Source organism: Triticum urartu, chromosome 2A (assembly GCF_056163025.1).
Source record: "Triticum urartu cultivar PI428250 chromosome 2A, HENAU_Tu73, whole genome shotgun sequence".
Classification (NCBI taxonomy): domain Eukaryota; kingdom Viridiplantae; phylum Streptophyta; class Magnoliopsida; order Poales; family Poaceae; genus Triticum; species Triticum urartu.
The window spans coordinates 47913952-47925507 of NC_141874.1; the positions used below are offsets into that span (position 1 = coordinate 47913952).

The 11556-nt window shown below is 43.2% G+C and overlaps 1 protein-coding gene across 1 annotated transcript; it reads left to right on the top strand.

Moving 5' to 3' along the window:
• Window positions 1–4626: 4626 nt before the first annotated feature.
• On the top strand, window positions 4627–5229 carry LOC125540871 (ent-isokaurene C2/C3-hydroxylase-like). Its single transcript, XM_087539540.1, has one exon. The coding sequence runs from the start codon at window positions 4684–4686 to the stop codon at window positions 5227–5229; it is 546 nt and encodes a 181-aa protein (XP_087395666.1). The 5' UTR covers window positions 4627–4683.
• The last annotated feature ends 6327 nt before the right edge of the window (window positions 5230–11556 follow it).

Genomic DNA, 11556 nt, shown 5'->3' on the forward strand with positions numbered 1-11556 from the left:
GAAAGACAAGTATTTAGGAACGGAGGGAGTAGTAGCCAAAGTTTGTCTGTCAAAAATTTACACCTTACATGCTGGAACTGAGCATGGCATAGCTCATGTGGCGAAGATTGACATTTGGTAATCTGTTAACCAAAGACGATTTTCTTATCGAGGGTCTGAGATTGCCTACTGATAGAACATCATTTATACTGGTTAAAGAAATCCCATGTTAGATGGTTGAGCTTGCACACCAGAAGCAGAGGCCACGAGTTCTTAACCCCCTTTCCAAAAAATATTGGTCGCACCCAAAGACCCCAAAGACCACATCTAACACACTAAAGCGAATGCCCCATATGGATCCAAAACATGCTACGTGGATATAGATGTTGACGGTGGAAAATTAAGTGTTGGATCATCTCATCCTCATCACAACAACAACAACATTTGTCAAGTTTTTTGTATGCATACGTATTGCAAGGATGGTCGACGAAGCATGTGGATAGGACATGTATGTAGCATTATTGGCTTTCTAAACAGGATAATATGGCCTTGTCTAGTTTTCACAAGCGGGTCAACAGTCAGCCACAAAAAGAACATGTGAGAAGTAAGTGTTGGATCGCAAAAACAAAAAGCATTCTAGGGTATAAACCGATTATTGTACTTGGTTTACACATGTAAGCTGAGCATAGAACTCGGTTGACAAGACACGTGTCAGCCCCTGGGAGCTCCTAGGACCAAATGGCACTGCCAATACAGGTTTAAGCTGAGAGCAAGGAACACGCCTTACATATACGCCGTGAGCAGATAGATGTTCTCGGCTTATATATACACCTTGCACAGAGGAAACACAATCGGCTTATTCCTAGGCACTGGCGGCACGTGATTGCTCCCAAAAGAAAAATTACGCCGACTATTGTACTCGGTTTACACATGTAAGCCGAGCATAGACCGCGGCTTTACTAGACATGTGTAAGCTCCTTGGAACACCAAGGACGAAAAGGCATTGCCAGTACAGGTTTTAGCCGAGAGCAAGGTACATGCTTACATATAAGCCGTGAGCATATTGATGTTCATTTGATGTTCTTGGCTTACATATATGCCCTGCACAGAAGGAAATACGATTGGCTTATTCCTGGGCACTGGTAGCACATGGTTTTTCCCTGCACAAAAATTAAGCCGAGAGCGTCACTCGGTTTACAAAGGGCCCACGTAGTGCCTTTATGTTGCCAGGAGCCAGGGTTTTTGTTCAGAGAGGGGTCAATGACCAGTTCGTAGTACTCCTTCCGGTTCTTTTTAGTCTGCATATAAGTTTTGTTCGAAGTCAAAGTGTCTTTACTTTGACTAGACTTATAGAAAAAAGTATCAATATTCACAATGCTAAATCGGTATTTTTAAATTCATTATGAAATAGAGTTTTATGAAATATATATTTGATATTGTAGATGTTGATATTTTTTTAATCGAGAAAGCTAAGTACCTGCCGACTGGTCGTTAGGGATAGGCACGTACGATTCCACAACAGGATTCGAACCCCACACCTGCAGCCTCATAACTAACCTTGACTATATCTAATGACCATCTCAGCCAACCGGATGTTTTGTCTAGAAGTGGGCTAATTCTATAGATATGTGATTACCACGAGTAGGCCACTGCTATGGTGCAGCCCTCCATTTGATTTTTTTTCTGTTACGAATTGGTAATACTCGGATTTTGTTGTATTTCTATAGAGAATGCATTTTCGGTTTTTCTTTCACTCATGAATCATTTGTGGTTCACTTCTTGATGGAAGTAGGCATCCCCGCGAGCACTCAGATGATGCCGAGAACGATATTGGTGGTGGGATCAAAGAGGATTCTGCATGAGATGCCCTTGGACAGGTGGGATATGTTGGCAAAGGGAAGGTGGCGCGTCGTGTCATGGTAGAATTCAAGCAAATCTTCGTAGTAATTTGATGAGAGAGGGATCATTATAGGTGGGAAGACTATATATAGTTACAACATAACAATTGTGTAGTCACCGGGTTGTAGTCATCAACATGGTTATTTTTATAGTTACCAAGTTGTATATGTTATAGAAACATGATTATTGTAGACCGACTTACCCATTATTTGGTTTACAAAAAGTCATTGTAAACATTTCTCGGGAACTATTGTGTAAATATCATGATAATATAGGCTTCCGGACCTTATATTTTACATGCAAACACCACGGTATTTTTGACCCGTGAGAAAAAGTTGTTGAAAACATATCACTGATAACTTCGAAGTAATAGCATGGTAAGATACGCCCCTAACCTGATAATTTAGGTACAAACACCACGATAACTTTGACCTGTGGAAAAAAGTTGTTGAAATTAAAACATACCGCTGATAACTTCCAAGTAATAGCATGGTAATATACGCCCTCAGAGCTGATAACTCAGGTACAAACACCACGATAATTTTGACCCGGAGAAAAAGATATTAAAAACATACAACCAATAGCTTTTGTGTAAATAGAATGATAATATAGGCTTCCGGACCTGATAACTTATATACAAACACCACAATAACTTTGACCCGTGGAAAAAAGTTGTTGAAAACATACCACCAATAACTTGTGTGTAAAAGCGTGATAATATACGCTTCCGGACCTGACAACTCAGGTACAAACACCACGATTACTTATGACCTGTGAAAAAAAGTTATTGAGAACATACTCTATAAATAACATGGTAACACAGGATCCCGGACCTGATAACTTATTTTGAGCACTATAGACCTGATAACAGGTACAAATACCAAGGTAACTTTGAACCAGGTGAAAAAATTATTGAAAACATACACCGATAATTTTTATGTAAATAGCATGATAATATACACATCCACATATGATAACTTACATACAAACACCCCGTTAACCTTGACCAGACGCTTTTTGTTGTTGAAAATATACCTCGGTAATTTCTGTGTAGATAACATGATCATTTAAGCACTATAGATCCGATAACTTAGGTACGAACACCACAATAAATTTTGAACCAGGTGAAAAAATTGTTGAAAACATACGCCCGATAATTCTGTGTAAATAACATGATAATATACGCATCCACACCTGATAATTTACATACAAACACCGCGGCCTCGACCAGACGATTTTTCGTTGTTGAAAATATACCCCCGGTAACCAAAATGCATAACTTGTGTGCAAAAACAGTGGTATTTTTCATAGCTAATAACGTAGACTCAAACATCATAGTAAATTTTCACCGAGGGAAAAGTTGTTGAAATATATCCCGATAATCTTCATGTAAAGTTTGCATGTTGCCCATGCTAAACTTAGCATGCTTCTCACGCTTATCAGCACTATAATGATAGAGTTGTCAACCTTTGTCATGTTATTTGTTATCAGGGCGTTATGTTGAAGTTACCATGATGGTCATGTCATAGTTATCACGCTGCTTATTCCAAGTTATCAAGACTGTTTTTTTTTGCTAATATGATAGAAAGAAGAAGGGTTCAAATACCCCTGTTTATCTATTGTGGACAATAAAAAAAGATGGGTGAGTTGGTTAGTGGCTGTAGTAGCTAGTTGGGGGACCAAAGTTCAAGTCCCCTTTTAAGCACTTTATTTCTTTTTCTCCGCTATCTAGACTAATTGATATAAAACCAGACGAGTGAAAAAAAGTCTGTGAACCGAGGTGAGATAAAAATCGGTGAACGACCAGTCGACTGGTCGTTAGCATAGTCCTTTTTTAATATATATTTGATCATTTTTTATAAAGTTTGATTTGACACAAATGTAATACGCGGAATAAAAAGGATAGGAGGGAGTACTAAAAACCTACTTTATTTCTTTTTCTCCGCTATCTAGACTAATTGATATAAAACCAGACGAGTGAAAAAAAGTCTGTGAACCGAGGTGAGATAAAAATCGGTGAACGACCAGTCGCACTTTATTTCTTTTTCTCCGCTATCTAGACTAATTGATATAAAACCAGACGAGTGAAAAAAAGTCTGTGAACCGAGGTGAGATAAAAATCGGTGAACGATCAGTCGACTGGTCGTTAGCATAGTCCTTTTTTAATATATATTTGATCATTTTTTATAAAGTTTGATTTGACACAAATGTAATACGCGGAATAAAAAGGATAGGAGGGAGTACTAAAAACCTACTTTATTTCTTTTTCTCCGCTATCTAGACTAATTGATATAAAACCAGACGAGTGAAAAAAAGTCTGTGAACCGAGGTGAGATAAAAATCGGTGAACGACCAGTCGACTGGTCGTTAGCATAGTCCTTTTTTAATATATATTTGATCATTTTTTATAAAGTTTGATTTGACACAAATGTAATACGCGGAATAAAAAGGATAGGAGGGAGTACTAAAAACCTGTGGTTGTGGGTAATTAGGATATGCATGCGTCCTGCTGCACGAGACACAGGATATGCATGCGTCCTGTTGTGGGTAATTATGCATGTGCAGATACACTTCCTAGTAGGAGTAGTACGTATCCTTGGCGCGTCGGAGACGACAGACGAGACGGGCGGTTAACTAATTTGTTTTCTTTCACTAATAATTAATGGTAAGCTGACGGCGGGCTAACTAATTTGTTTTCTTTCACTAATAATTAATTAAATGACCTCCTGTTTTAATCTGTAGGACTTGTTTAGTGCTGGGAGCGAGACGTCGGCAACGACGCTCATCTGGGCCCTATCGGAGCTGATGAGGAACCCAAGGGCCATGGCAAAAGCACAAGCCGAAGTACGTGACAGCCTACAAGGAAAGCCAAGTCTGACTGAGGATGACCTGGCCGATCTCAAGTACATCAGGCTGATCATCAAGGAGACGTTGAGGCTGCACCCGCCCGGGCCATTGTTGTTGCCGCGCGAGCCCACGGAGGCGTGCAAGGTCCTCGGGTATGATGTGCCGATGGGCACCACCGTGTTCGTGAATGCGTGGGCGATCTGCAGAGACCCCAAGCACTGGGACACCGCGGAGGAGTTCAGGCCAGAGCGGTTTGAGTCCGGCGAAGTAGACTTCAAGGGAACCAACTTCGAGTACACACCGTTCGGGGCAGGCAGGAGGATATGTCCCGGGATGATGTTCGCGCATTCTAGCATGGAGCTCACCCTTGCCGCCCTTCTCTACCACTTCGACTGGGAGCTTCCTGCCGGAGGAGAGTTGGACATGGAAGAGGAGATGGGCATCACCGTCGGGCGGAAGAACGACCTGTACCTACAAGCCAAAGTCCTCGTGCCGCTTAATTAGTGCACTGCTTCAACCGCACAGTGTATCCCATCGACTAGCTTGGCAGGATCGAACATTGCTGCTGCATATTGCAATTATGTGCACAACATTTATGTACATTTTGTTACAAAGTGTGTCAAGTATTGTAATGCATGTATTGTGTTGTTCTTATGATTTATTAAAAAAATCAATAATACTATCAATATTGATTAGCAAATATGTGATTTCCCATCACCAATCTGATTCTCTTTGTTTGATTTTGCGAGCTCAAGCTAAATTTTCCAAACTCTACTGAGTGGGAAAACTACCTTTCTAAACACAAGTCTGCAATCGTAAGTGTCTCTAGCATGAATCCTCATATTATTTGCCATATGCTCTCTTCAGACTAGCCTCGTAATTGGTAAACGAGGCAAAAGCAAGGTTTTGGTTACCAGGCAGTAAATGCGCTTACCGTACGGTAACCACCCTTCTCGCCACCCGATGGTAAAAGCAGATATGGAGCAAAAAGAACTTTGTTTTAAACTTTTGAATTTAAACGTTAGATATATAGAGTAATATAATAACATCTCTAATCACGCATGAGAACTATTCATAGCATAGTAGCAAGTATGTTCCTTCCATATCAACACATGGAGGGTTTGTGTACGGAACCAACATTGTTTATTTCTTGAACATACATAGGAATGTATCAAAAAAGTTACATGTTATGAGTTCATTTGTTTGTTTATTTGTTGGGGGATGCACAGGAATGTATAAAAAAATTGCTTGTTATGAGTTCAATAACTATCTATATCAACATAGAAAAATTGAACTGAAAATTCCTTTGCAAATTTTCAAGCCATAATTGCGTGGTGTTTTTCATACAGTAACCGTAAATTTCACCCACTTGGTAGAGATCATCTATTCCATAGCAAAATCCCTGGGCGACAGTGAGCCCTACCTCGCGTACGCATAATTAATATCTAGGCCTAATAAGGTAGCATGATAGGGAAAAGTTGTTAGAAGATGATATGCATCCCAATCTTTTCATCATACACTACTGCATAACAGCCTATTAGTGGCGGCAGTTGCGTCGCTAAGAATATGCATGCATACGTCCTGAGGGTCAGGGAGGTGGCCACGGTCCGTCTTGCAGTCCCACTTCACATCTGTGGTCACAAAGGATTAATGTTGTGTCGATGAACAGCAAGACACGGACCGCTCAAGCATCACCGATCACTTGAAATCATGCGCATGGGAGGGAATCTTGTTCAGATTACTCCACCACGGTTCATGCACGATTCTTCCCAACTCTTACGTTTTTCTGTTGAAAGAAATGTTCGCACGTTTACATAAATGTGCAGAGACACTTCCTAATTCCCATGCTTATGGCATCTCCGATAGATCATGTAAAAGTTGATGTCAGAAATGGTTTTAGTGCAGGAGAGAAGAATTTTAGACACCAGAATATTTTCTTCCAAAACAGATTATGTACAACTGGTGCACAAGTATTCAAACATGAACATGATTCACTGCATAATTGCATAACCAAAATTTCAGACTTTAATATTAAATGTTCAACATTAAACGTTAAAACCACACCACACTAGATAATTAAACAATACTACACTAGTAGAAAACAAAGCTTTAAAACCGGTTTGTAAGGGCCTTTAGTGCCGGTCATGGAACTGGCACTAAAGTGTGGGCACTAAAGCCCCCCCCCCCCCTTAGTACCGGTTCGGCACGAACCAGTGCTAAAGGTTTTTTTTTGATTTTTTTGATTTTTTTTTATTTTTCTGAATTATTTGATGATTTAGTCTCTAATCACCTCTCTTAACTACTCAAGTGTGGATCACTCATTCCAAATCATCTAACTTCCCGACCGGTCACCCATCCCTTTCACTACTCCAGCCCGAGCACGCTTAACTTTCGGGTTCTATTCTCCTTCGTTTTCAAGTCTGCACTTGTTGTTTTCCTGACAATAGTAAGATGTTAATCCTATTAACCCTCAGGAGTTTAGCTTGAGCATGAAGTCACACATTTCACCGTTTGAGTTTGAAACTATTATTCTAAAAAAAACAGTACTCCATCCGTAAACTAATATAAGAGCGTTTAGAATACTAAAATAGTGATCTAAACGCTCTTATATTAGTTTACAGAGGGAGTAATTATTTAGTAACGCTAATATTTCTTGAATAAGTTTGACCATAGTTTGACCACAGTTTTACCAGATTTGACCAAAATTCAAAAAATTGAAATAATTATTTAGTAACACTAAAATTCTTGAATAATTATGTAGTAACATTAATACTTCTTGAATAAGTAGTTTGACTAGATTTAACCAATTTTTTTAAAAAAAATTGAAATTTGACCATATCTTTTTTTCCTTTTGGAATTTGAGGATTCTAAAAAATTCCAAACAGGCCGTAGGCGGTCTCCATCGGATGCGGATTTTCGTGCTGAATTTTTTGATATATTATACGTTTTTTTCCGACATCGTATGCAAAAGTTATAGCCATTTTACATTTTCCTTACACTTTTTGCAAAACATGTCCAAATTTAAGTTTTCAAATTTTCCTAACTAGTAGATGTAGTAATATAACTACCTCTCGAAGGATTTTATTTTTTGAAGTTTTTATCATTTTCTTTTGATTTTTTTAGAACTGAAATGGCGACACACGGGGGGGGGGGGGGGGGTAGAGTTTGAAAATTGCCCTATAGCGCCGGTTTGTGTCACAAATCGGTACTATAGGTCAGACCCCTTTAGTACCGGTTCGTGGCACAAACCGGTACTAAAGGTTAGCCCTTTAGTACCGGTTTGTGACACGAACCGGTACTAAAGGTGATCGTGGGGCCCAGGCCTGACGCCAGCCTGCCATCACCCCTTTAGTACTGGTTCGTGGCACGAACCGGTACTAAAGGTTCAACACGAACCGGCATTAATGCATAGCCGTTCGAACCGGCACTAATGATACAATTAGTGCCGGCTCAAATTCAAACCGGCACTAATGTGCTTCACGTTTGACCCTTTTTCTATTAGTGCTACGATAGATCATCACAATAATCCTCCTCACTTTTACACTAGACCATCAGAGGGAAAACATCTTTGTACGAGAAAAGCGATTCTCCTATGGACTGGAGGTGACGTGCATGCGGGAGCCATCCATTCAACTGGAGATTCGCGTGCATGCAAACTAATCTCTAACACATGTATGGTTATTTCACATTATTAATTATTTGAGGGGCCGGCGGTTGACATGTAGCCCCGAAGCGTTTTTAGGGTTTCGAGTGGCAAGTGGCGGGGCTCAGGCGATCTCATCAAAAGTGAGAATATCTTCAAACGAATACATTATATAAAGTGAAATAAATTGTATTGGAGTATTAGAAAAACCAACAGGAAGCATCAACGGCCTCCGCAACTTAAATTAGGATCGTCTAGGCATGACACATGAATCCGAGCAAGCGTCATGCGCGGACGAGCTGTCCAAAATCAATTTGCAGGTGACAAGAGAAACAAAAATAACTCAAAAGAAGTTTACAATTTCCTTTGGTAAAGCACATAAGCTAATAAGTTTATCTTGAAAAACCAAGAAACAGGACATTCTTATAAGCAACCGAAGCAGATTAACAAAACCTTCAACGTTAATTTTGGGAGGGTGGGTGGTCATCACCAAAGTACCAGCAGTCACCTTTGTAGCACGCGCCATAAGGAAGAGGAAGAGGAAGCACCCATGGATGGGAGGTCCCGGTGGCTATATCACACACCATGGGAACACATGACGGCCAGTTGATCCAGTACACGCAATCGGGTCTCACCTCTGCAGGAAAAGCGGCGGGTTGCACCACCACCGGGCTGCCGTCCTTACTGATGAAGACGGAGCAGCCTCCCAGGTCCTTGACCACGTCCCAGCGTTGCTGGCCGTACTCGCACCTAAGTAGGAAGATCTCGTCCACGGGCATCTGGTAACCGACTCCTCCGAGTGTGACGGTGGCGCCGCTTTTGTTCTGCCACACCTGGTACATGGTGCCGTGGCAGATGAAGAGTTGCTTGGTGGAGGTGAGTGGGGAGATGCGGTCGTAGGGCGGCGTGAAGGCGTCGTCGATTTTCCACACGGGCGGCTCCAGCTTGTAGCCTTGGCCGCCGTTGGCGATGATGCGGAACACGTGCAGGGCTCCGGTTGTGCTGAGGCAGCCGCAGTACAGCTTGCCGTCATCGGCGTTGTACAAGGCTAGGTCGGCGATTTGGTTCATGTTTTTGGCGACGAGTGTCCAGCTCTTGTCCAGTTCCCAGTCCATGTGGGCTACCTTGGTGCTATTTTTGTACAGGGCCGCGACGGTCCAGTAGTCGCGGCCTTTGGGCGTGAACACAATCTTGCGCACGGTGTCATGTTGCTCGGCCGGAGAGACGAGGTCGAGCTCCTTATCGGCACGGGGATCGAGGAGGTAGATCCGCCTCGTCCAGCAGCGGTGGAAGGCCGCGCTGCCCTGCTGATCGACGGCGATGGCGAAGCGGCCGTTGCCTGAGCCGACAAGGCGGGCGCGGCCGTGGATGGGCCGTTGGTGGTCGTCAGCGGTGGACACAGTCAGCTCCGGTGCGGTCCCTGACCGAGCAGCCGTTTGGATCGGCTGCTGGCGGACCAGACCAAACCGGATCGGCCAGCTTGTCAGTCTGGATTTCTGGGATCCGACTGGTGGCGCTCCAGCCCGGGCTGGACTGGCCGTGGTCAGCGCAGATGAGGGCGGAGCGCCCACGGACAGGCGCTGGGAGGACGTCTTGGCCTTGTGTTCGCGGTCGAGCAAGCAAGACCCCGCGTGGAGGTGGAACGAGCGCCGCATCGGGAGCGAGATGGCGGAGGCGCTGTAGTCGGCGTCGCCGTCGGGGAGGAGGGAGAGAAGGCAGGGGTACGGCGACAGCGGCGTGAGGGCGGAGCGCCACTCGGTGCAGACGGCGCGGAGGGAGGCGTAGTCTCTTAGAGACAAGCGGCCGGCGGCGGCGATGGACACGATGAGGTCGGTGTGGATGTAGGGACAAGAGGAGGAGTGTCCGGCCGGCGCCATGGCGTGAATTTTGCTTGCACCTGGTGCGGAGGAATCGACCATGGTAACTACGACCGAATACCGGATACGTTGGCCACGCCGCAACGGTTTCGTAGATATGAGGGGATTTTCTTTCCCCGTGGTTTACGGGTGTGTTTCGTACTCAACCCGGGCGGCGGTGTTTGTATCCTACACGAACAGTCAAAACCTCTTTCAGTATATCCCAAGTCAAAACGATTGAGTACTCCTACAATCAGAGCAAGGTCCAAAGTAAGATGCTTGGATTCCGCATGCGTACATCCTCTTATTTTCTGCTTCGTCATGGCCAATTAATTCAACCATTCCTCTACGTGCTCATGTCAATCCTTTTGGACTCTTTGGTGCATGCATTGAGGTCTTGCAGAGAAACCAGGGTACAAATAATAAGCAGCTTTTCTGTCCTCCCTTGATACGTGCAATTCTATTCTCAGTCAGATTAGGTCTGAGGGGGGAGTCTTGGCTTAGGGCTGGTTTGATGAGGGTTCACGTCGACTGCTTTAGAAACAGGTCGAGCAGGTGGGTAGTCCACGAGTAGTCCTCATGTCAAGTTTTAGGGTGGAAGGTTATCACCCGTTTGCACGAAAATGTTGTATCCGATTGACTTCTACAGCCGTTCTCTGTTAAAATTTTGCTCCAAGTTTCGGGTCATAACCCGATCTCTCTTTCTTCACCTTCACTCGTGGTTATCATTCTCGTTGTGTTGCTGCCTCTTCTTACCTAGCATCCTCCTTCATCGCCGTTGCACAATCATGCTGGTGGGTGCCAGCGCACCCTCTGCTCCGCGTCCTACATGAGACGGTTTGCACCGCTCAGTGCACGGGAGAGAATACAGAAGGCCCATGAGGACTCTAGGGAGGATGTAGAGAAGGCATGCCGTGCACACCACGGATTTCTATGAACCCTCACAATGGCCTCCATGGTATGTATGGTACCACAACCATCGCCATAGTTCCCTTATAAGTAATGTTTAATGCATGATTTTCTTGCAACTTTTTGAACGTTAAAGTACATTTTGTGGATTTTTAGGTTTGTCTTATGGATGCATATACCGAATATATTTGCATCTATCAATTGCTTGAAGTAGCACTTGTAAGTTTTGCATCCATATTGCATAGATGTACATTGTTGTATTTGGCATGTCATATTTATTCTATTGATTTGACTTTACTGCTATAACAAGCACGTGTATTAGTTGCCTTGACTTTGTAGTGCTTTATATAGTCGATGACGGGATGCATGTGAAGGTGTTTTGGAACATCATACTCATATAAATACGATATATGTCCAAATACT

Bases quoted from the DNA above. Each gene is read 5' to 3' on its own strand.
- LOC125540871 (XM_087539540.1), top strand. From the start codon at position 4,684: ATGAGGAACCCAAGGGCCATGGCAAAAGCACAAGCCGAAGTACGTGAC.